The 27181-nt window shown below is 44.8% G+C and overlaps 1 protein-coding gene across 1 annotated transcript in view; it reads left to right on the plus strand.

The window, feature by feature from the left end:
- Positions 1–27181, plus strand: part of LOC137504817 (uncharacterized) — a 95348-nt gene that overhangs the window by 36158 nt on the left and 32009 nt on the right. Inside the window, exon 2 of the mRNA XM_068233408.1 lies at positions 16533–16663. Coding sequence (XP_068089509.1) covers positions 16533–16663 — 131 coding nt within the window. The remainder of the gene's footprint in view (positions 1–16532; positions 16664–27181) is intronic.

The raw sequence follows: 27181 nt of genomic DNA on the forward strand, positions 1-27181 counted from the left end.
AAATACATTGAAGAGCACTGGATCCAGTACTGATTCCTGTGGGAACACACTGCTAACAGTCACCCATTTTGAATATGATCCATTGGCCACCACAACTCTTTGCTTTCTGTCCATTAGCCAGTTCCCTATCCATGCACACATACTCTTCCCCAGTCCTTGCATCCTCAACTTGTGCACCAGACTACTGTAGGAAACGCTATCGAAGGCCTTTGCAAAGTCCAAGTATATTACATCTACAGCATTCCCAATATCCACACTAGTATTCACCACCTCCTAAAAGCTGAGCATATTAATCAAACAAGGGTTAGTAAACCCATGCTTGTTTCCAAATAAAATTGGAGAACAGTGCCAGCCTCCCTCTCTCTATTCCATAGCACCCTAAAAGTACTTGGTTATAGTGACACATTTTAGTTTCTATCTCATCTGGTGTGGTGTGTTCCACATTTTGGTCTGTAGTGGGACAACCTACCCTTGCTGAACCAGACTCTAGTGGGTCAGGCTACACACCACTGTCCTCTGCATGATCATCCCGCTATCCATGGAAGACAGGAATTTGCATTGAATGCACTGTGCCTTCCTTGTATAGCTTCTCTCGTTCCTCTTCTGTTTTATACCACCACCCACCTCCTCTTCCCTGATCTGTGTCTCAGTGATGTTGATACATGGTAGGGAAGAAGGCTGTACTGCCTGCTCTTTCCTTGTTTGGTCATTGCTCGGTTGTCATTGAAACTGGGCAGTCTGTACTGAGATGTACTGTTACTATGGTTGCAAAGTAACAATTGTAAAGTGCAATTTTAGTTCTCTTGCAGTTTTACATTTTTTTAGCTGACTGTGGACTGAAATAGAAGAATAAATGTAATAACAATTACAAAATGATTTATGCAACACTGATCTATGGGGACAGTTTCATCCTGAACATAGAATTTACAATTTAAACTAACTTAATCCGTGAAAAAATAACTGAGAAATCAAGCTCCTAATCATGCAGCTATGCCCTTATTCATGCGTGGCATATACGTTGCACAGCAATCAGTCAATGTCAATTAGCATCATTGCGCTAGAGCTAGAATAAAATACATAAGTTAGGGAATGGCTATATATCTATTTTCCTTTTGTAAGTGTTTGGATTCCTTGTATTTTCTGTGTCCTGCATATACCTAAACAGAATGTAAAATAATCATCATAAGACGCTGCAAAAAAAAAAAAAATCCTCGACTCTTCCGTCTTTCCACTTCAAAGGCTCAGCTGTATGGAAGGTTATTTTTTATTGATTGTATTTTAATCCCAGCATCAGGATGAGGTAACAACACAGCGGGAACATTACAATGGGAACATTTTCTCTGGTGCAGTGAGTTAGAGGTAAGAGCTCAGAATGGCTAAATGAACTTTTCATTCATTTTGTGCTCAGGTAACAGTCTTCTGTATTGCATTTTTGAAAAACAAATGGTTACATAAGGTTGTGGTTGTTTCATCCTCTGTTGAAAAAACAAAGAAAAAAAAACAAACATAGTTTTTGTTCATACCGGTTCAGTGCTCTTGGATCCTTAGGAATCAAGCTGCAATGTCACTTTTTGGCATATGCATCAATCTGTATGCAAGTGTTACTTCACAGAAATATCTTCACAAGCTGCATACAGTATATATAATTGTTTTAGGCAGTGAATAGTATGTATATTTGGTAGGGACTCTTATGCAGCTGTATATCAATCCCAGGCAAAAGAATTGAAATTTTCCATAGGGATCGAACTCCGCTTTTTGTCAGGGATATTTGTACAGCTGCAATACATGTACGTAAGATCTGTCATTTAATCACACTTAAACATTTTTAATCTGGCAATTTTAAAATCAATTTTCTAAAAAAAAACAGGGTTTTTTTTAGGAATTCCCACTATTCTCCCAACATACCGAACACATTTGGTGAAGATGGCATGTACGGGGGCTTTGTTTTGAACAGCCAAAATCAGTGCTATTGACTTTAATGCAAAATATAACATTTGGTCTGAAATCAACAAGCTATATTGTTAAAAATCTTTTTGTCCGCACATCCCTTAAGTTGTATTTGATCTTCCCCACTGCAGTCTACAGATATCATGCAAGATATTTTCACCAAAAGAATTACCAGGCAATGATCAACAAGAAAGAGTCCTCTTTTTTATCATAGGAAATTGCAATCGCAGCCAACAAACCTGCCCAGCTATTCCGTACAGTTCACACTTTATGCAACACATCTTACTGGAAACCCAACATCACTTACTCAAAGGACCTATGTGAGAAATTTGTCCTCTACCGATAAAGCCTATTCTGCTCGGTCTGTGTAATAGATAGCGGAGATGCCGCCGCAGCGGTGAGCGGCATGGCGGATGTCTCCGCGTCTCAGCCGGCGGCCTTCGTCGCGCAGTTACATGGTGGAGTTTTGCCTGGTCCTTCAGTTGCACATAGACTTAGGGCTATGCGCGCGCGCGCCAGGCGACAGGACCTTTATGCGAATAGAAGGGGAGTCAGCTGATCGGCCGTCAGCTGACTCCAGCAGTGCTCCTGATTGGTTGAGTGACTGGGGCGGCGCTGTGGGGTGCTCTCAGTATATGTAGGACCTGCTTGTCAGTAGCTCCTCGTCTGCTGTTGCGAATGCTACGTGTTAGCACTCAGACCTTAGTCAGATCCCAAAGTGTGCTAGAACCAGCAGGAGCTGGGGATCCACACTTAGTCAGATTCTGTTGATAGCTAAAGTACTAATTGAATTGTATTATTTGTTATGACCTTCTGCTAGCCTTGACTACTCTTCTGCTTACTGATTCTGTGCTTCTGCCTATCTGATCCTGTTGCCGACTCAGCCTGAACACTACTCTGATTTAAGCCTTCTGTCTTTGTACAGTATCTGGCCGTTTGTTGCCGAATCTGCTTGTCTGACTCTCCTGCCCTCACCAGTGAGCCTAGTCTCTGGTGAGGGATTCTCTGTACAGCTAAATCACCTGCTCCTCAGGTAACCAGTAGCTGCAGTACAGTCTTAATCACATTGGAAGGACACAGGAGAGGAGAGAAGGGGTCGGCACTACAGCTGGATCTACATGGAGTGTGAGGGACCAGCAGGGTCACAGCAGGGCTGATCTGTGGTCCAAGTCAGCGTGCTCAGCCTGTAAATGGTCAGTTACTGAATGGAGGATACAAAGAGTGTGAAGTCAGCACTGCTAAAAACTGTAATTTAATCCACAGGTGGAATAACATCACATCACATGCAAATAAGAAGAGGTACACATACCATATATTGAAGGCTGTGAGATGGTGGTGGGTGCCGGGTACAGGTTTAGCCTTACGGCCGTTTCGTGCTTTCTATGCGCTTCTACGGAGGCTGCTTCTCGGGTGAACTGATTACTAGTTCATCTGCATCTCCAGCTTGCTGGAGTGCTGATCCCTGTGTTCTATAGAGATATCTCCCTCTACCAGCTTCTCTGGGGGAGTTGGTATCTCTATCTGTATTACTGTTGCACCAAACACCTATCTTTACATCTGGTTGTCCTGTGTCTTGCAATACTCGCATTATTGGTGATTCTGCAGATAATCAGGTATAGTATCTGTATTATCGGTGATACTGCAGATCACCAATAATCAGAAAATCTGTTCTTGCTGACACCAATCGTTACAGTCTGCCATTAAATCCACAACACCAAAAACCTATGCAGAGCCTCATAATGGTTGCCATAACAGCCTACTGCCATGGTCAGAATTTAAGGAAATTAACAAAAAAGACATCTGAAACATCCTTCTAAACCTTCGCCAGACTACCTGCAGATGCTGGCCCAACACAGTTCATGTTGAAAGGCCCTGATCTGTTCAGGCCAGAATTTTACAAAATAGTAAAAATGCAGACCTCAAAACAACAAATGTTGATTCGGGTAATAACTTTAATCACTAACTGTACATGGTTTATTGCAATAAACCATGTACAATTAGTCATTAAAGATATTACCTGAATCAACATTTGTTAGTATGATATCTGCTTTTCTGTTCCAACACTGAACCATACCTAACTTACTTAACAAAATAGTAAACTGTTTCTTGCAAGCAGGGAAGTTCCCTACCTGTCTGAAAGAAGCAATCATCAGACCACTACTCAAAAAAACATCCCTAGATGGATATTCTGAGCAGCTACAGACCTGTCTCCAACCTTCCCTTCCAGTGAAAAGTTATTGAAAAGGCTGTGTGTATCCAACTTGAAGCCAGGCTCTGAAGGAACAACCTGACACAGTGGAAATGGAAGTGAAGGAACAACGTCTTTGACCCACTACAATCCGGCTCCAATAAATATCACAGCTGTGAAAAAGCCTTTGTCCAGATTTGCAATGATCTACCCATGGCCAAAGACAGAGGCGAGTGTTCCATCCTGATACTGCTTGATCTCTCTCTCTGCAGCTTTTGAAACAGTTGATCATGAAATCATCTTAAACAGGCTGCAAAAATACTATGGCAATGATGGTTTAGTCATGCAATGGTTCTCCTTTTTCATGACTGGCAGAACACAAAGGGTAGCCTTGGGGACTTTCCTGTACCACTAAAATATGGTGTGCCCCAGGGCTCGATACTATATCCTTTGTTGTTCACCATATACATGCTGACACTTGGAAAAATCAGCCAAAAACACGGTCTGACATACCACTGCTATGCTTGCTGATGACACACATCGTTATTTGTCATTTAAACCCAACATGACAGACTACATTCCAAAAACACAACACATGCTTAGCTCAGCTTCAGAAGTGAATGAATGACAGCTAGCTTAAACTAAATCCTGACAAAACTCGAGTTCTTGTCATTGTAGGTCAGTGCCTACAGCAAAGCAGCTCCAGACACAGTCAACACCACTGAGGATAGGGAACACTGACCTTACAAGCTCCAACACTGTGAACAGCTTGGTTTTACTGATTGAGGGGGAATTAAACTTCAGGAATCAAATTTCAGCTGTTGTAAAACATACCTTTTTTCACCTAAGGAAAATTACGAAAATTAAGCACCTCATTCCTTCAGATGATCTTCCAACCCTAGTTCACACCTTCATTACATCACGGCTGGACTATTGCAATGCCCTCTAGGCAGGCTTTCCAAATAATTACCAGAATACTGCTGCAAGACAACCCCACTACTGCCACATAACAGCAATTCTCTGCTCACTAAACTGGCTACCCATAAAATGGAGAATCCTTTTCCAAATTGGATGCTTACATTCAAGTCCCTACATGACCTAGGTCCCGGATAGCTGAAGAATTTGTTGCAAGTGCGTTACACCTCCCACAATTTCAGATCGAAAGGATAATAACTTTATCATCCCCAGAGTCAAACTAAAAACTTTTGGAGCCATGCTGCCCCTATCCTTTGGAATGCCTTGCCACACCCAATCATGACAGCTCCAACCCTGGACACATTAACATCAAAACTGAAAAGCCACATGTGGCATTTATGATCAGATTCGATCAGAGAGGGATCTATTTGTTGGTCGAATCTGATGGCAAATTGACCAGTGTATGGATACCTTAAGGCCCGGTTCACATTAGCGGTGGCCGTCCGGAATCGCCGTGCCGGAGCCGGACCGCTTGCAGAACGAACGGAACGGACGCACGGCATAGCAATGAAAGCCTATGCGTCCGTTCACATGCGTCCGTTCTGCCGGACCGGAGCCGGACCGGATCCGGACTCCGGCGTCCGTTCCAACATGCGCTATTTTTTGGTCCGGCTCCTCCGGCAGCCGTATCCGGAGCGGAGCCGGACTGCACCATCCGGCCAATACAAAGCAATGAGAGCCGGAGAGCGCACAACACACTGGCTACAAAAACCGGACGTTCTACCCCACTTCCTATGCATTTTGGATGGGGACCACATGGGCCCAGCGTTCAAAGAGTGGGGCAGCAGCGATTTCATGCTGGAGCTCTTTTTGGCAGCAACATGTCTGATATGTCTGACAAGGAGGCGAACAACGGGAAGGAGAGAATTCCCAGGTTTACGAGTAAAAAATGCCTGGATCCATGGTCCCAACTGCAGTCTCTGTATCCACGGATAGTCTCCACACGTCCACCTGTCTCCAACAATGACCCCAGACCCTTCTGCTGACCTCCCAGACCCCAGGTATTTACAGGATGTTATCTCCTTAAGAAACCGGATCCGGACCGCAACCGTGTTCACACCGCACGGAAACCGGATGCAAACGGACCGGATCCGGACCGGATCCGGATAGGAACCGTACGGATCAGGTCCGGTCCGGATACGGTGCGGTCCGGACATCCGGTGCGGTTTTTACTAAACCGCAAGTGTGAACGGGGCCTTAGTGTATAGTTTCAGGCAAGAGTGTAAAAAGTAAATGAGTGGTAGTAAAATGTAAGGCTGAATTTGTACGGCACCATACAGAATGTAAACCTTGTGCAAATTTGGACAGAGGCGCCAGGCAGGTTAAAATGATCTAAAAACAACTAAAAAGGAGGAGTACAGGTGGACTTACCTCCTGAAATGATGGACAATCGAGATTGTTCAAATCGCAAATAACAATTTATTTTGGCACTCCGCAACGCGTTTCGCAGGTATAACCCGCTTCATCAGGCAAGGAGTGCAAGCTAAAAATCAAGCATACAAACAATAAACAATATACAATAAACAAAACACGACCCTAAGAGCTTGCCATCATAATACAAAATGCAAAAATGACATATTATGTCTGTCACAGAAGGGGCGATCTGCTGTGACAGGAGACGTGTAAACACCAAGGGCCTGATTTACCAAAGGACGATAAGCCCCTTTGCATGTCTAATTGTTTGTTTGCTCCTCCAAACATCTGTGAGAGCTATCGTGGCCACCCGGACGCAATGCGCCGCCCCGGACGTGCAAAGCCCATAGACCCGTATTGGGCCCCGCGCATCCAAGAAGACGCACCCCGCGCAAACATAACACGCGCAAATGTATGCACGTATGCAGCGTAAGTTATTATATAGTGACAATACCCGTGTGTCCATAGTGGTGTAATAACTATCTACATAGCCGCAAAACTATCATCTCGCAGATGTTTGGAGGAGCAAACAAACAATTAGACATGCAAAGGGGCTTATCGTCCTTTGGTAAATCAGGCCCTTGGTGTTTACACGTCTCCTGTCACAGCAGATCGCCCCTTCTGTGACAGACATAATATGTCATTTTTGCATTTTGTATTATGATGGCAAGCTCTTAGGGTCGTGTTTTGTTTATTGTATATTGTTTATGGTTTGTATGCTTGATTTTTAGCTTGCACTCCTTGCCTGATGAAGCGGGTTATACCTGCGAAACGCGTTGCGGAGTGCCAAAATAAATTGTTATTTTCAATTTGAAGAAATCTCGATTGTCCATCATTTCAGGAGGTAAGTCCACCTGTACTCCTCCTTTTTAGTTGTTTTTAGATCATTTTAACCTGCCTGGCGCCTCTGTCCAAATTTGCACAGTATATAGTCCACCTTGGGTGGAGGGGACTGTCCCCTTCTTTCTGTCTGCAGAGAGCGACTTCTTAAACCTGAGTGGGGTCAGGTTCTAATGCTCCCCACCTGCATTTCAGGTGGTTGCCTATGTGGTGGCCCGTGTTTGTGAGTATATCCACATCTGTTAATTATTTCGCCAACAATTGTTAGACTTACTGCACTATATTGGGCTCTCGGTTTTTCTTTTTCTTTTTGTTTCAAGTGCAGAATGTAAACCTTGTGCGTTTTTATAGTATTCAGCTTAATATCTTGCTATGTTTAAATAAAATAGTATCATCATCAATGTGTAATACAAAATATCAAACAACCTAATTAAACATTTATGTGGAATTAAACAAATAACACGTTCCACTGGGCTATATTCCCTCACTGTTATATGCTTAATTTAATTTCCAAATCCTGTTTTAGGTTTTAGTGAGTTATTGACGTAGCTGCTTCGGTAATGTTCAAATAGCCTCAAGCCTCTTTTTTGCTTTCAGGCCATTCCAGACTTCCAGAAAGAATTCATGTCGTGTGTCGTTATTTGCATATGTCATGTGCAGCACAGCACAAAATTAGGCAGCTAAACTGGCAGAGCAATCACTTAATGATGCAACATTTAAATATGTTTTCACACAAAGTGTCAGTGGGATTATCAGTTTAATGTCAAAGCAGTTAAGCATTGAATTGTGTTCTAGTGGTGCAGAGACCCTACAAAGTACTGCTTTGCATAAGTGGTAGTCCTCTTAGTCTAAGTCACTTATAATATATTGAACTTTGTTATGTAAGTTTTTGACTACATAAACTGCAATTCAAGATGTCTATAGGGAAGAAGTAGAACCACTATAGAGAACTATACTATGCCAACAAAAAATAAAGTACAGAGTTCCACTATAACAAGGCATAGTAGCCACTATTGGGGGGCATAGAGGCCACATGGACCACTATGTGGGACATAGTAAAGGGACAACTATAGGGCAGGCACAGCACAGTGGTCATCATATGAGAGGCGCAGCATAGAGACCAGGGGTGAGTGTGCACAGTTTCATAAAAAGAGAAACTGTACCCATGTGTATGCAAGGAAGGGGCTGTGGACGAGAGGGTTAGGTTAACTGTATCCCCACCTCTTGCTGCTGACCTGCATGCTGTGCTCCATTGTCCTTACACTTCCTGTTTAGAAATCCAGCTGTGAAGGAGGAAGTGTTAGGAAGGTGTAGTGCAGTGGCAGGAGGCTGTGAGATGGTTAATTTAATGCTTTCTGCCACGGCCCTCTCCTCTGACACACACGGGTACATTTTCACTTTTTTGCAAAACTGTAATTGCTCACTAATAGGCAAAACTGCAAGAAGCACACAGCACAAAAACCACTATAAGGTTTTTAGTCTACTGATGGTTTGGTGTAATGTTTTAGACCTGTTTTTAGACCTGGTCTAAAACATTTGGTAATTAGGTCGGTAAAGCAGGGGAAATGATCAAAAGATGCAATTCACAAAGGCAAACAAGGAGTAACCACACCCACTTTTGACAGATATTAGACCAGCTGATTTCTGTCATTAAAGAAATTATGTGAGGTATTTCAGATGTGAGGATGGGACCTTTTGAATTAATTATGCAGGAGTTTAATTGTATCCAGAGGAGAGCTCATCAGAAGAGAAGTCATAGCTACTTGATTGTGAATTGCATCTTTTGATCATTTCCCCTGTTTACCGATTTAATTACCGAATGTTTTAAACCAGGTCTAAAAACAGGTCTAAAACATTATACCAAACCATCAGCAGACTAAAAATCTTAGGCCCAGTTCACACCAAAACCGCTAGCAGATCGTCAAAACGCTAGCAGTTTTGGGAGCAGAGAGACGATATTTGCCGGGTGCACACCGAGCGGATTTTGTATGAGATCCGCCGGCCGCATCCGCATCAGCATCCGCGTGGCTAATGTATCTCTATGGGCTGGTTTCACACCGGCGGTTTGAGGTTTTAAGCAAACCGCAAACGTGCAGCAAGAGGCACGTTTGCGGCTTGCTAAAAACCTCAAACCGCTGGTGTACACCAGCCCATAGAGATACATTAGCCATGCGGATTTTCAGGCGGATTCGGCCGGCGGGTCCGCCCGGTGTGCACTGGGCCTTATAGTGGTTTTTGTGCTGTGTGCTTCTTGCAGTTTTGCATATTAGTGAGTAATCACAGTTTTGTAAAAACCTCTTTAACCTATTCAAATGTATACAATTTAAATTGTTCTTGGAAAAACTACTGCCCAAATAAAGTCTAGTCTGTTCCAAAACAACTGGATAAATACATGACTTTGGTTTATTTAAATAATCAGTAAAGTTATTGGTGATTAATGTCTCAAATCTGTTCTAGTCTACAAGAAGAATTCTAGTTATGCAGAAACTGTAACTATAGTATGGAGGTAGTGGCAGCTCCGGCTTCAATTTATTTTTTTTTGGGGGGGGGGGGGGGGGGCACAAAGGGGCGAGATGGCTGGCTGGTGGGGTTCATTTGGATGATAAAAATTGATGTTTGTATGGCAAGCTTCAGATATCTTTTGCCTACCTCAGGTGATAAAATTAAGGCTAACTAGTTCAGCAATGATAGGAACCAAATGTTAACATCACAAGCAGACCTCAGAGGCTTTTGAGCAGAGCAGATGGTCCAAGTGATGGTGCTATTATAGAAGCAAAGTTACCTACAGATGTACCTGGCTAGTTTGCTGGCATGCTTTCAACCTTACTTGTTAGCAAGCTACTCCTGTGTGCATAGCTCCCAACTGTCCCTCTTTTGGAGGGACAGCCCCTCTTTGGGACCAAGGGGCGCCTCTGGCCATTTTGTCACTCCAGGCAAGGAAACCTGTGCCCCCCCCCCTCCATGAAAATATTCGCAATGTGGCAGCTTTTCACCAGAAAATAATCGTGTTACAGTAGTGGTTCAGTGCAATACTACGAGCCGCCGATCTACCGCCACTATACCACTGTGTCCAATTGTAAAAATGTACTGCTTGATTGTACTTTTGGTACATTTTTGCCATGGATTGATTGAACTTCTGATCGATGTGGTGGTTGATAATCGCCATATTCAATCATTTTGAAATAATCTGTCTATTAAAATGAATGCATGTATTGACAGCTGTAGGCTAGGGTTACTATTAACAAGAGTGGGTGATTCAATTGTAAGGGTAAGATTGGGGGGGCAAAGTAGAGAGTCACAAGGAAGATTTATAATTACTTTTCTCCTGGCGGACTCAGTGCTGACTCGCTCAGTAGGCAGTAGCAGTGTTAGGGAGTCTTGCCCAAGGTCTCCTACTGAAAAGGTGCTGGCTTACTGAGCAGAAAGAAGCAGAGATTTGAACCCAGGTTGCCTGTGCCTGTGCAGAGCCCTTATAAATTACACTATCCAGAGAGAGGAGGAAAAGACAGCCAGCACTAGGGGAAGGGGGGAAACAAAGGTGAATGAGGGAGAGAGGAGGAGTGGAGAGAGACTGAGAATAGCCTGACATGGAGCAGAGATCTTATCTGTATTGCAGCCACATAACACAGAGGTGACTTGCCTGTAATGTGACTCTTGTCCTGCCAGTCTCTCACAAAAGTCAGAAAGCAGCCCTCCTGGAGTCTAGGGACAGTCTAAATCTTTTCAACCTGTGTAATACCTTATCTAGCTGACCACATGCAGTCGTTACAATGATGAGAGAGCAGACAGAGTTTTTTTCTAAGGACACTGTAGGAGGCAAGCCTCTCTGCTGCATCATGCTGTGTACATTTACCAGCTTGCCATCAAATTGTACATTTATTTCCCTCAACCAGCCTAGTGCTTCACATTGCCTTATACACTGTACCAGCAGCCTGGTGGGAAATCTCCCTCCTTCCTCCTGGCTAGTCCGTTTGGAATGCACACAAAGACACCATCCTCCTCTACTTTTCAAGTCATAAGGAGGGGCGGGTAGGATAGGAGTCACACAGACATACTATAGATCCAGAGATAACACTAACATTAGGGAATGCCATACAAAGTGTTGTAGACAAAAGGTTTGTAGATTCCTTATTTGAGGCTGAGCAGTAGAGGCTTTCAGTAGAACTTTTTATCTCAGTTCCCTAAGTTTTCAGTCTCTAAGGACAGGAAAAATAAACTTTTTTTTCCCCTCAAAGCGCCCTGCCATAAATCTGCTCTAGGCAATTAGCTTATCAGCTGGTCTCTAGAGCCGCCTCTGTTGGGACCCATGTCCCACTGTCCCTCTTTCCTCCTCATTTGTCCCTCTTTCAGGACTGATGTACAGATCTGTGTAAATATATGTATTTTTCTACTGAAAAAATGTGTCAAATTGTCTCTAAACTTTATTCCCATCCTTTAAATTGATATATTTCTTATTTCCATGTGTTAATATAAAGGGAAAACAACTAGGATAGAAAGGACCAGTGTGGTCTGAATTATAAAACCACATATTTTTCTTATAAAATGTTTATGGTTTGCGTGATTAGGGGTGTGTTGAGGGTGTGATTAGGGGTGTGGCAGGGGTGTGACTTAAGTGTCCCTTTTTCCTATCTCAAAATGTTGGGAGGTATGCTGTGTGGATAGATCACAAACAAATGATTCCAGCCAACATGGACTCAAACTCGGAGAATTTTTTTTTAATAGACCTCTATCCTGTTTATTGTATGCTGTTGGATCCTGGAATCAATTAACTGTATGCTACTGGGGGGGGGGGGGGGGGGGGAGGGGGCACAGTAACAGTAATTACCGGGGGGGGGGGCAGTGCCCCAGTGTGCCCCAGTGTAGCGCCACCCATGTATGGAGGATAACAGAGATATTGCTTTACTTGGTCCAGAGTCCTTAGAGCTGCAGTAACAGCTTTCTTCCTATGGTCTTTCACCCTCTTACCCCATTTCAATCCACTGTTCAGTTGCTGAAGATGCAGGTAAACATCTTCACTGATCGTAAATGCAAATTGTGAGGATAATGAAAAGCTAATGCATGCTTTGAGGATGCTGAAGAAAAAAATCTGTAAAAATATTATGGTCGGAGGGGGTGTCTGGAAAGCTTAGACACATTAGACATTTAGTAAAGGAGTGTAATGACTAGACAAGACAAGACAAATAACATTTATATCGCGCTTTTCTCCTGGCGGACTCAAAGCGCCAGAGCTGCAGCCACTAATACGCGCTTTATAGGCAGTAGCAGTGTTAGGGAGACTTGCCTAAGGTCTCCTACTGAATAGGTGCGGGCTTACTGAACAGGCAGAGACGATATTCGAACCCAGGTCTCCTATGTCAGAGGCAGAGCCCTTAACCATTACACCAGTATTTTCAGTATAGGGTCCAGAAATGTTTATGGCTTGGATGGTGACTGTGCTAGCAAAAGCTAGAGAATAGATATAAGCAGACTTTGATTTGACAGGCGTGTGGTGTCTCGTGAGGTATAAGCCTCCCCAAGTGGCTGGCCTGTTGAAGGACTGGTGCCAGTGACTGAAGCTCAAAGAGGTCAAAAAGCACTATATGAAAAACAACCAGGTTCCAAAGTAATGGTTGAAATGAAATAATGAAGTAATAGCTGTAATATAGTCCAGCAATGGTGTCAGGCTACTGCTCTGATTCTGATGGCTCATTGCTCAGCTGTCACTCCTCTCTGCCAATTGCCTAGCATGTACATTTGAACAAATATCTATTGTTTGACATTCTGTCACTGCTCTCCTTCATCTGCCCTTGATTCACATTTGTTATAAATAATGTAAATAGCCAGGAAATCCCCAGCAAAAAAACAGGACTCACTAAATATACAGAATTATCATGACATGTAGGGGAATGAGTATCCATGGACTCTTGCATACAGAGGTCCTGATCCAGCTGCAGCTATCGCTAGTGTAAAGGTGCCCATTAATGTTACAATATTTTCCTCAGATCTGATATTTCAGGCCTCTTGCACACTACATGCGATTCTGATTCCAATTTGCAATTTTTATGTGATTTTACATGCGATTCCGATTTGTGATTTTTAATCGTTACTGCATGCTGTGTTTTTTCTGCGTTTTTCTTTTAAAAGCATCCAGGGAAAATTGGAATCGTAAATTTAGAATCGCAAATCGGATTTGCAGTCTGCAGGGGGCCTCAGTCAGATTTTTTCGATCTAACTGTACAGAAAATCATACAGTATGTGCAGAAAATCGATTCTGTGGTTGATTGGAATAGAAAATCAGAAGGTTGGATTTTGCAATTGTATCTAAGGATAGAACGTTCGGTTTATATTGCGAACAATCATAAATTACCTTCCCGTTACTTTAGAACCCACAATTCAAATCAGATTATTATATTATATGATTAAATATTGTTTCCTGAATGGGCAGCTTCAACTGGCTATGCCTAGTCTAAAGCAGTGTTTCCTGTTATTATTATACATGTCTCCTGCTTGAAAGATGGTGTTTGGCAAGTACCCCTTATTGTGAATAACATAACAAATTACAAATATTACAAATATATTTGACAAATATATGTTCATTAGAAATATTCAATGTTTTAGTGTTTTAGTATAAGCAAGACATTTTGAATGTTTTAGGTATACATGATTTTCAAACATTCCCTCATGCTTTTAATTCACAAAAAATGAGAGTACTTATTCAGGCCTATTCAGGCGCATCGCTAGGGGGATAGATCTTGGGCCCCGCCCCCGGATCTGTTTGCATGGTGCCTCGAACATGTTTGTTCACTGGTAAAGACCACGGCAGTGCCCCAAACTGTTTCTCTAGCAACTGGACGCAGGACTCTGGCCACAGGCTCCTTCTCCTGCCCTCCTCCGATCCGTCCAGAGCCGGATTAAGGCCAAATGGGGCCCTAAGCAAAGTAGCAGATCTGGGCCTCCACACTGTGTGCTGCCAATCGACAAATGCAGCCACCATGTGCCCCAGTTGGCAAATACAGTTACTATGCGTGCAAATCGACAAAAGCAGCCAAAATGTGTCCCCAATAGAAAAATGCAGTCACCGCGTGTCCCCAATAGATGGACGCAGGCACCATGTGCCCCAATAGACAAATGCAGGCAATTCAAAAAAAATGCACTACCTATTTACACAAGGCGTGAGACAAACAAACCAATTCACAATCCCAGCAAAACCTCTTACATAGTTGTCTACATACACAAGTCAAACATGCACTGATACATAAGGCAAGTTGTACACAAACATTTCTACTCACCTGGGGCTTCTTCCAGCCCACTGTAGACCATGGGCTCCCTTATTGTGTGTCCAGTCCCATCTGTTCCCCTGCTTTCCACCCCAGTAGTTGGGGACTACTGCACATGCACAGCCCTGGCCTTGCATGTCCTTCCTGTGACCAGGAGTGTTCGGCACCTATACAGTTCCTCAAGGCTTGTAACTGCGCATGTGCAGAGCACTCCCACCCATGGAAGTACAACAAAGCATGTGTGTAAGACCGTCCGCAATGCAGAAGATGAATGTACCGTGGCGGAACACAGAGGACAGGTACAGTATTAATTGCAGGGGGGCACATTCACATTATTGGGGCAACGATGGAGGTGGCATCACAATGCTGATTCCCAATACATTTCATACTAAAATCTCTCTCTAGGGAATCGGTCTGCGGTGTATGGGCAGCGACAGATCTCTATAGGATCAGATTCGATGATAGGGAGATCTGTCTCTTGGTCAATCTGCAGATACATCATCATCTAACTTATGGTCACCTTTATATGATAAATACACCATTTACAAACACAGACTAATGGCCCATACTCACGGGCAGCAAAAGTAGCCTGTCGCCAGCACACATGAGCGTGTGGGCGACAGGCCGGCGACAGCTCGTCGCCACGTCCCTCCGCGTACACACGCGGAAGAGGGACCAGCGGCCGCGACGGAAGCTGTCGCCGACGTTCCTCCTCCCCCCGCCGGAAGCTATGCGTATCCCAATGGAGGTTGCTGTCGCTAGTCCGCGTACTCACGCGGACTAGCGACAGCTGCGGCGGAGTTGCGGCGGCGACTGTCGCCAGGCGATTGAACATTTCAATCGCCTGGCGACATCAGCGACGGGCGACAGTTCGGGTTGCGCGCCCGTTCCGGGCGACATTTCGGGGTGCGCGCGGCCCATACTCACGGGCGATCTGTCGCCGCAACACGCGCGCGCCGCGTGTTGAGGCGACAAAAGTCCCTCGTGAGTATGGGCCATTACACAGGAAGGCTCTGTCAGGAAACACACAATATGAGAATGAGCAGCTCCACTGATTTTTACTGTGTGTGCAGCTTATCTGCTGCACTTTATTACCTGTCTGGCTGGGCTGAGCTGAGGTCCGTTGGAGGTCACACAGCCTCTGCAGCATGGGGCACGCTGGAAGGATTTCTGTCCTGACTTCCTGACTTAGCTGTCACTGTGTCCTCCTCCAGTGCCCCTGCCTGCACTATATTGCTATATTGTGGAGAGCAACCATCTCTCCTGCTACTTGCAGGGTGTTTGTTTGTTGTAGGGATGGGGCAGACTCAGCTGCCTCTCGTCTCTCCCTCCTTTATATTAGCTGGAGGGAGAAAAAGGAATGTGCTGCTGACTGGAGGGAAGGAGACCTGATGGTTTTAATCCTCGCTGCCCGGGACCTCACTGTAGTGCACAGTAACATGCGTGCACACATCAGAACTGAGACAGTCTCTCCCAGCCACAGTGAGCACGCTGGCTAGAGTCACATGGGGCAGGCTGGAGTAGAGAGCGTCTCATCACCATGGTAACCCGACGCTCAGCCTTCAGGAAACTGATAGCCACTGCTGCAGGCAGATAAAAGAGACGCTCTGCTGTCCGTAATTACATCCTGGGGCCCCTTAGCCGCAGCAGCTGCAGGCATGATGTAAGGACAATAAATTACATGCAGACAAGGGCCCTTTGAACCTCAATGGGGCCCTAAGCGGGAGCTTGCAGTGCCTGGTTGAAGATCTGGCTCTGGATCCGTCCAGTCAGCCCCTGCCGCATTCATACTACCTCTTCCACAGCGTTGTTTATGTGCGTCTTCACACACGTGCAGGCATGGCTAATATCCTGGGCGCTACCTCCTTCCAGCCACTGGGGGTGCAGTTCTTTTCTCTGCACTGCAAAGGCAGGAGAACGAGAGAAAACAGGAACTGCTGGGACTGTGCTTTCCTCCCAGCATCACGTGGGGGTGGGCAGCAGACCAGAGATCACAGCTGATGCACAGTGCCGGAGATTCAAGTGCAGGAAACCACCACACAGTGTGAGTACTTCTGCATGTTTACCTCTGTGCTGTGAACAGGGGAAACTTTGCAGCTCTGTGCACGGTGACAGCTTTGCTGGTCTGTGTGTACAGTGACAGGCACACACTGCTCAGCTGTACTGCAGTCTCCTGTGTGTCTCTGCCTCCAAGTTTCACCCTGTATCCTATCTTGCCCTTGTCTCACAGCCACTGAAAAGGAGGCAAAACTGTCTGCCTCATGCTAGAACTATCTCCCCTGCCTCCCAGCTGTCAAAATCTGAAACAGGGGCCAGGCCGAGGCAGAGGCAAGAGAGGCTCCAGCCTCAGGACGCAGTGTAGGATTGGGCGCACAACTCACTCAGCTATCATTCCCCTATTGTGTTTGAAGCAGAAGAGAAATAAGAAAAGGGGATACATGGCAGTGACTGCAGCCAGATAACCAGAGATTAAGGTGTTTGGGGGGTTGGGGGCCCTGGGGCGCCTCTTACTCTAATAGCAATCAGTGCGTGACGGCTAGGGTGAGAGGGATGGGGGGGGGGGCACTTTGGTGTCTCAGCCTTGGGTGCTGGAGGACCTTGTCCCGGCTCTGCAGTCAGGTATGTATTGCAATGTGGTGACAGCACGATGCACATTTACTCTGAGTGATCTCTCACAATCCTAGCAACACCCCTGGGCCTATTTATATAAGATTTTAAGATTTGCATTCCCAAAACTTACTGTAATAAATTGACCTTTACAAGTTAAACTACTGTATATTCCGGCGTATAAGACGACTGAGGGTATAAGATGACCCCCAACTTTTCCAGTTAAAATATACATTTTGGAATATACTCGCCCTATAAGACTACCCCTCTTGACGCTTGGACATTTGTATACTGTATTGTATGTACTGGTGATATGCTGTAAAAACAGATACAGATACTAGTACTGTACTGTATGTAGTACCCAGTATACAACAACCAACCAATCACGGATAGCAATGTACATTACCGGTGTTATAATTTAAGTAGGCCTCAGTTATTTGGACTGAGTTTTACGGTAAAAGGCTTGTTCGCAGAGTATACCTTTAAATAGAGTTTCTCGTGATGCAGGCAGAAGCATCTCAGTGTCTGCTTGAAGCAGATGATACACGCAGATATTGAGAAGATGTTCCTAGTCCAAGGTCTTAGGCCTACACTGCCCCAGACAGATAGACTACGGGAACAATCAACATAGGCCATATTTATAAAACAGAACATTCCTGCAACTGGGACAAGGGGGCTCATAGAATATTAATTGAGTAGGTGTGTATCATGACATCACAAAGGATCTGAACCAATTATAGATGGTTCAGATGATGACACAGTTAACTCTTTCCTGGTCAGTATTAAGGTTCATGCTTTGCGAACGGAGGGCACTCTTACTTTCACGCTCTCTATCTACTGACTGTAACCCTAATTATTTTCCTTTATTTATGTAATCTGATATAATATATGCTGTAGATAGGTAGTCTAGATGTAACGTAGTATAGACATAAGATGACCTGATTGCCTTCAGCAGGAAGGTAATCACGAAGCTGGAACGCAACACAAGAATCTGCTTTGCTAAGATGTAACGAACTGTGTCTGTATATCTGTTTACTGAATAAACAACTTGGAACTTGAAGATGCCTAAGAAAGTCTATCTCCTATAATGCTTGCTGTGAGGAGAGTCGAGTCAGCTCACATTCTGTGAGGTGCACCTCTAAGGGGGTGCCGGTGCCGGAGCAAAAGGTGATTTATAACAACCGGCAATTGGCTGGTTGTTGTATATGTTACGGCCAGAACCCGAAGTCTGGCCACTTCGGGTTCTGGCCGGTCACAACGCGAAGTGGCCGGCTGATCCGGCCAATATACAAAACGGACGTGAATTTCGGACTTTGGCCGGCCAGAACGCGTTGTGACTTACCGTGGCCGGCCAAGTCACGAAGTTTCCCGCACCGCTCCCCCGCCAGCTGCTCTCCTCTCCCCTCCGCCAGCCAGGAAGCCCCGCTCACCGTTCCTGCAGTTATAGACCTCAGATCAGGGCGACCGGACCGGGTAAGCAGAGAGAGGCAGAGCAGCTCACACGCGACCCGCAGGAAGCATACACTTCAATGCAGAAGTGACATCATTGAACACTTCCGCATTGAAATGTACGGGTCCGGGCGGGTCTCGTGTGAGCTGCTCTGCTTCTTTCCGCCTCTCTGGTCGCCCTGATCGGAGGTCTGAGTATCGCCTCCAGAAAAGCTCCCCCAGCCCAGCAAAGCACCCCCAGCTTAAAAGGCACCCAGCAAAGCCCACCCCCAGCCATGCAAAGCCACCCCCCCACCCACCATGCAAATCACCCAGCAAAGACCCCCCCCCCCAGCCATGCAAAGCCGCCCCCCACCCACCATGCAAAGTGCACAGCAAAGCACCCAGCAAAGCCCCCCCCCCTGCCCCCAGCCATGCAAACCTCCCCCCCCTCCCCAGACCATGCAAAGTGCACAGAAAAGCACCCCCAGCCATGCAACGCACCCTGCAAAGGCGCCCCCCCCCCCCAGCCATGCAAAGGCGCCCCCCACCACGCAAAGTGCACAGCAAAGACCCCCCACCCATGCAAAGCCCCCCCCCCCCCGACCATGCAAACTGCACACCAAAGCACCCACAGCCGTGCACAGCCCCCCAGCAAAGACCCCCCCTCACCATGCAAAGCGCCCAGCAAAGCACCCACCAGCCATGCATCCCCCCTCATCTGTAACTAATCACCACTGTAATTTGAGCTCTCCTTGTGTCACCTGACTGCCACAGCAGAGCAGCTAATTTAAAAGCACAGGATGTTAACAATATGTCTGCTCCCAAGAAAGCAGGATGTAGACACACTGCAGATTTATTGCAGGATTTGCATCAGCTGTAACTAAGAAATGCTTTTATTATGCTGTTGTGTGTATTTCAGAGCAGAGAGGAAGTTCCCAGTGCCATTCATGGTGCTGGACAGGACCAGGGATGTTCTGGGATTTGTGCGTTTTGGGCTTTGGCCGACTGACCTTGGCCGTTTCTAGAACTGGCCGGCCAATGTCAGAAATTCCCAGCATTTTGGACTTTGGCCGACGTCAAATCGGCCAGTTCTAGAAACGGCCGGCCAATTCTAGAATTGGCCGATTTCTGGTTTTGGCCGTAACATATACAAAGCCTGCTTGGAATGGTCAGCTATCCCTTTTTTCCAAGACTATCAGAGCGGTAGCGCAAACATGCCTCTTTCACCTGTCTGTCCCGCCCTTGTATACTAATATCTCCTTCTCTGCTTCACAGATCTCGCACCTGCACATCTGGACCACTTCACTGCAGTTCTCGGGAGTGAGATCTGAGAGGCAGAGAAGGAGGTATGGTAATAGGATACAAAGGCGGGCCAGACGGGTGACAGAGGCAAGTTTTTCAGGGCACAACGCCATTCTATCTCTTTTTTCCATACCCCGGGCGTCCTGGACGTCTGCAGCTTGCTCCACCCTTTACTTACACCTTTCCAGTGAGGTGCCCCCTTCATCTCGTCATCGGGAACGTGTTAAGTCATTTCTTTCCAGGAATCCAGGTGAGTGGATTTTCTTTTGCCATACTTGTACAGCACCACCCTTGCTGCTTTCATAAGGTCACCGCATACGGTGGGGATGCAGCCGCAGACATTTTTGAGCTCACCCACTGTATGTGGCAACTGCAGATTCTCCAGTCCGGCTCTGAAGTTTCAGCATAAGACAACACCCGGCGAATAAGACGGCTTTTGAGACGATTTTCCTGGGTTAAAAAGTAATCTTATACGCCAGAATATACAGTAACTACAGTACCTTTAAGGTTACCATGTATGTTGAGATTGAGAACCTAAAGCCTAAAGGTGGCCACACACTAAACATGTTTTAAATATCTTTTTAATTCAAGAATTACATTCCATTTTTCTGACTGATAGTAACATTTGAAAAATATGACCAATGTACCACACACATATCTGCAAATTATCCCCAGTTATGAAAAAAAATTATTGCAGACAAAACAATTGCTTGGGTCTGCATATCAACTAATTGGCAATCTACCACACACCATTAAATGTTCAGAAAAATTGGTATAACGATCGGTGTCAGCACGCAGAGAGAATCTGATTATTGGCGATCTGCAGTATCACCAAGAATGCTGATATATACCCGATTATTGATGATCTGCAGTATCACCGATAATCAGATATATTGCTAACCTCTGGACACCCAGCAAAAGAACACAATAAAGACAGTAATATATCACAGAAGTGTGGAAATATCCACCACACGGCAATTCCTCAGAGGTGTGGTTACCTCTGAATGGGAACCCCGTGAGTGAGATCCTCTAACCAGGCAGAGTGAGGAATCTCGGCCCCTAGCAGTAATCGTCTGCTTGGGACAGCCGTCTCGGAGAGGCAAGCCTCAGAGATAACCCTCCAGTGGGAGACGTTCCACTGAAGGGAGAAAGGTCAGACAGGCAAGGGTTCAGCAACAGAAATGACGGCAGCGGTACAGGAGCGGAAGGCAGAAGAGTAATCGGTAATCAGGCAGAGGTCGGCAACAAGGATCAGATAGGCAAAAGTACAATAGCGTAGAGAGAGAGAGTAGTCAAGGATAGCCGAAGTCAAAACACAGATACAATATCAAAGTACAATCCTAACTAAGGTGTGAAATCCTTAGTATCAACACCAGGGCACTGAGCTAAGGTCTGAGCGCTAACACAGCAATGTATTCACGACAGCAGGCAAGGAGCAACTGAAGCCCAGCTCCTTATATGCTGAGAGTCCCTCAGCTAATCCGCCCAGAAGCCCAACCAATCAGGAAGCTTCCTGATGTCCTACGTAGGAGATAAGAGTCCTGCCTCCTTGCGCACGTGCGTGTGACCCTCTGCCTCAGTGCATCAGAGAGGCCAGGCCCCGAGTCCACGCGCGCCCGCATTCCAAAGTCCACTAGCCGCATTGCGGGACCCGCCGCCGTGTTGCCAGTGGTGGCGGCGGTGTCCGCATCCATCTGTGCCCGCAACTCCGCATGAGCGGCGGAGCCTGTCGGCTGGGAAGCGGAGACCGCCGCCATGTTGCCCCGCGCGGTGGCGTTGTCTCCGCTATCCCTCACAATTGGTCAGAAAAATCTAACACCACTGATCTTGATTTATTGAAGAAAAACAGGGAATTCGATCTGATTTCTTGAACAAATGAAAAAAAGCTTTCAATTTTTCAGAATAACCAATCATTTTTATCGAATTGCTGTAAAATGGGATAATTTTACTGTATGGTGTGTGGCCACTTTAAAATGTGTGATTTTTTTATATGATTAAATTGCAAAAAACAAACAAAAAAACCCTGTGTGAGCTACCCAGCCTACCTTTGATCAGTGGGGGCATGATATCTGCATTTGATCTGTGGACCTGTGGAAGGGGGTGCATCATCTGCATTTGGTTTGTGGGGCAGTTATCTATCTGCATTCAATCTGTGAGAAACATGATACCTGACATTGTTATGTGTGGGAAAAGATGTCTGAACTTGGCATGAAGTGCATTTGATGGACCCAATCCAAACAAAAAGTACATAAAAACTTTTATTGCAGCATTTAGTGCACCTGTGTGGGTGTTGGTGAATGTTTATGTAGGGGTGGAGGGTAGAGTGGTGGTGGAAGTGGGGGGAGAGGGGTACAGGTTTTCTTGTCGGGGTGACCAAAAGGCCAGAAACGTCCTTGAGAATGTAAACAAAACACTTTCTGTCAAAGTAAAATTTCTATACATCTGTCTAGACAACATCGCCAGCAAAATATAGATGGATTCAGCTATAGAATGTTCAGATTGCTCAAGCTAATGCATCCAGATTTTTTTCCATTATTTAATTTAGCTAATCAATGTATTTTGAAGCTTGTTAGACAGTTTTTTTGATGTTTGCTGAACCAACACAGATGTCCCACATATCTTCTGCATTATATGTATTTATTAATGATCTACTTAAACACATGAGGCCATTTCAATGGTCTGTAAACATGGAACAGGAAGCCACTGCATACTCTGCTAGGCTCATGTTTTAGGAATGTTTGCCTCCAGAGCATAACGTTCAATTGAGTAATGCATTTATTCTCATTATTCATCCTTTATGAGTGATCTAGTCTCATTCACCAATCACAGTCTCAGCGTGGTGACACAGTACTTTATTTTTAATTTCTGTATGCTCAGAGTAAACCACTAAAAACTGCAATTTTATGACTACATTGAGGCTGCATTTCCACTTGTGCGGTGCGAATCGCTGTGGTAAAAATTCGCATGCGGGTCTATGCGAATTTTCATACGAATTCGCATGAAAATACGCATGGATGATGATGTATGCGAATTTAACAATGCCAGTGCTGGTGTGCTTTTCCATTGTTTCTATGCAAATTTGCATGAAAATTTGCATACCCAAACCTCATGCGAATTTCCTATTAAATACATTGTATGCGATTCGCATAGCGGTATGCGATATGCGAATTCTGATGGCTCTGCCATGCGATTTTTTTCTGCACAGAAAAACGCAAAGGAATCCTGACAAGTGGAAACAGTCCCATTCACTTGTATTGCTATGCGAATTTGCATGCGAAAAACGCATGCAAATTCGCGATAGTGGAAATGGGCCCTTACAGCTTTGGTTCAGGCAATTTCTCTATGCATTTTAAAGAACATTGTTTTTGTAAGAAATATACACTAAAAAAAGTCTTGTAAATGTAGTGCAGTTTTGTAAGAATAAAAATAGGAAAATACCTGCTTTTATAGCTTCTCACTTCATCCTTAGCAACCACCAGATGAATGCTCACTCCCACCCAGGGGCGTAACTAGATATAAATGGGCCCCCTTGCCAAACTTTTGAATGGTACACACCATGAAATTTCCCGTCCAATAGACACGTCGAAAGGATTATTTCTGACAGGTCCGATCTAATTTCTGATTGATTTTCTGATCACTTCTTGGTAAAATTGATCAGAAAAACGATCAGATCAGATCTGTTAGAAATAATTGATTCAACCTGTTTATCATTTAACCTCCTTGGCGGTATGATTACTGCTGGAATTACTTCCTAAAAGCGGTACAATTTTTGTGATGGAAATTTGTTGTTTACCTTTGACCTGTAATTGTTAACAAATAGCAATAGCCTATTCATATCTAATTGTAACTAGTGCTAAGAATTTTAGCAATAAATAAATCGACGCAACTACTTTTTTTTTCAATGTTATAGTTATAAACTCCCTTACATTTTAATAATGCACAACATAAAGTTCAGACATATTAATAAACAACAAGATCATAAACCCAGTAATTTAGCATGAAAGGATAATGCAAATAAACTCATACTTTTTTGCATGGAAAAATAATACAAATCAGAAAAAAAAGCTAATAAAGCTCCCGGGTATGATAAATCTTGAAACATGGGACTGCACATGATCCCCACAGATAATTTAGCATGAAAGGCTAATGCAAATAAACTCATACTTTTTTTGCATGAAAAAATAATACTAATAAAAGACATACAGTTTTGCATGAAAAAAATAATGCAAATACAAAATAAAAAAAACCTAATAAAGCTCCTGGGTATGATAAATCTTGAAACATGGAACTGCACAAAGACCCATGTCACAGTCAGGACAGTGGAACCTGGTCTTATTTCTTATTTTTTTTGCCACTGCTGTCCCTCTTTGAGCAGCAAACAACGCACAACCGAGATGGTGCTGCCTTTTTTTCTGTCGGCAGGACATATTCCACAAAGTGGCGTGCAATCAGGCGTTCTGGATTTACCACTCAAGCACCATGATGTCCAGGTCTCCTCACCACTATGGATGAACTTTGGTGTCTAGCAAATATGGACTCCACGACTTTCCAAATAAAGTCAGCATGAATCCCAGGCTGGTCACTATATATTTTGAAGAGCACATAGGAGTTCTTTGCTGCTTCCGCATCGCTAGGTAGAAGGTGGCCTCTTGGTCAGATTTGTCCACACCTCCCTTTGTGTTGTTGTAGTCCAACACAAGTTGTGGTTTTATGACCTCTTTCCCACCTCTTGTGCACGGTGCTCATCAGACACACGTCTTTTTTGTCCCGCCATCTCAGCGGCATAATTTTGCCTTTTTGCCAGGCCACAATTTTTCCAGGTGTTTTTGGTGCCAAATGACAGTGGCATGTCACGCCTGTTAGGCCTAACTGTGCCATAGCAATCAGTTCTGTTATGCACAAGGACCTCAATTAGCTCTGGAGAGGTATAAAAGTTGTCCGTTGTGACACAGTAGCCCTGGTTTAGTAGTGGCTCAAGGAGTGTCATAACAGATGACGTGGCCAGACCATAGCTGCCGAAAGTCTCGTTAAATGTTGTCCCCTTTCCTGTGTAGACAACAGCATTCCATATATATCCAGATGTGAATTCACACAGACGATAAGATTTTATCCCAAATCGTGCCCTTTTAGACGCAAAATATTGTATCCAGCTGAGCCATCCCTTATATGCCATGAGGCTTTCATCGATTTTGTCGATGACGTTGGTTGTCAGAAACAATTTCAGGTACGTCAAGGGTTTGTTGCCTTCCACCTCCACCTTCAAACCTGGTGAACCAGTGAATGTGAATCTTGGGGGCAGTGCTTGAGGCGCATTGCAATCAATTGCGCACCAGGTGCGCACATCGCTGACATCAAGTGACGAATCCTCACTGCTGTCACTTTCAGCATCAGATGCCGAACTTTGCCAGGATTCGCTAACCCTTGCATCAAGTGCATCAAGTTCGCTGTCACTTTTCTGTATCTGCTGTAGAACAGATTTTGCGTTGGATGCACGCTTGGACGCAATAGATGCAGATCAATGAAGCAGAGAGAATCAGGTCAAATCTCTGAAATCTCTCTAAGGTAAGTTTGTAACAAAGTGTAGCTTGTATGTATCTTTATTCATATGTGCACAGTGATGAGCCCCTGAGGAGTCAAGAGCTACAGCCAGAGAGGGATGAGACGCCAAGAGCTGTGAACGAGATTGTTCTTACACAATATGCGCATTTTTAAGGTTGTCTGTAAGTGCAATTCATTTTATTTATAAGAGATATTAAACAGTTTTATGCTATGTGGGCCATGTTTTGAGCTTATTGAAGGTGCATCAGTCAAGTAAGGCAGCCCAAACCCAACGGAGCGCACATGCTGTATTAGCTGGTCTGTGAGGGGTCAGCAAGGGAATCTGGTGAGCACTCCTGCATGGTGTTGCTGGGACTAAAGGGGATATCTGCACATTGGTGTTTTTTTTAATCTAGAACACGCCTCACAGTGGTGGTTCATACGTTGCATCTTGAAGGTGTCACACAATATATTGTTTGTGTTTATTCCCTCGCATACATCATTCTGGGAAGTCTGAGGAATAAGAAATAATGAAGAGCAGAGCTGAATGATCGTTGATGTGGGCATATATGAGCGATTATTGCTGTCTGTGATTGGACAGCAATACTTTCTGGTGAGCGCAATTGTTTGTATACACCGGTGGAGGAATTGTGTGGTATGCACTGAAAGGCACCAACACGGAAGTTCTTAGGACTTATTGTGTATAAATGAGTAATGTTAAATAGGACTTCACTATATGTCCTTTTATGTTGTTTTTCTCCTTCCTTATGAGAATTATTATTGGCCACATCATCTGAAGTGTGGAGGACTTTGCTGGACCATTGTTGGACCTGTGATTGGGATTGAGTGATTATATGCATCTTAATGACTGTAGATCGCTAATGCACTAAAATGTTATATAATTTCCGATTGTTCTTATGAATGATTAGAAAAAAATGATTGTTAGCCGAATTGTATTTTGAGTGGCCACCTTAACAGAGCGTCTGGAAAAGTCCTGTCAGGAACATACATGTCACCCAGATTTCTCTCATTTACATTCCTGGGGACTGTGATCCACTCCAGGAATCCACCTGTCTCTGTCAGTGATTAGCATCCAGGTGGATTCTGTTAAATAGCTGAGTCTTGCTAACAGACAGTGCTCTGTAGCCTGGGGACCAGACAGGAAGTCTGTTGGAGCAAAAGGTTAGTTTAAAAAGTGACATTAGCGTGTGTGACTAACAAAGCACAAGGCTTTTTCAGCTCATTGTGAGAATTGTATATGCAATATACTACTAAGTGCCGAGACTCGGCTACGTTTTGTGTTTCTTAAAGCACATAATGCACCTATGCATATAGTTGTAGCACCACTGTTTGAAGAAAGCAACTAGACTGGTCTCTGCACCTGGAAATGCTGCTTACCCCAGGGAGCCTAGCATCCACTACCTATCCCCAGCTTATGAAATGCATAACTGTACAGAGTAACTAAGTGGAGAAGTCGACGCTTAGCTAAACCACATGCAGGTTCCTGATAGTGACAGGCAGTGGCAGGCTCGGACTGAGCCACCGAACCACCGATGGTCCCATCGGTGGGCCCCGACTGCCCTGTCTCCTGGGGGCCCCAGAGCTAAGAGGGAGGGGGGCACAGCTTGGAAGGGGGGAAATTGGGCACAGAGCGGTGGGGAGGGGGGGAAGCCTCCCCCCCTCA

The sequence above is a fragment of the Hyperolius riggenbachi genome, chromosome 4, assembly GCF_040937935.1.
Source record: "Hyperolius riggenbachi isolate aHypRig1 chromosome 4, aHypRig1.pri, whole genome shotgun sequence".
Taxonomy (NCBI): domain Eukaryota; kingdom Metazoa; phylum Chordata; class Amphibia; order Anura; family Hyperoliidae; genus Hyperolius; species Hyperolius riggenbachi.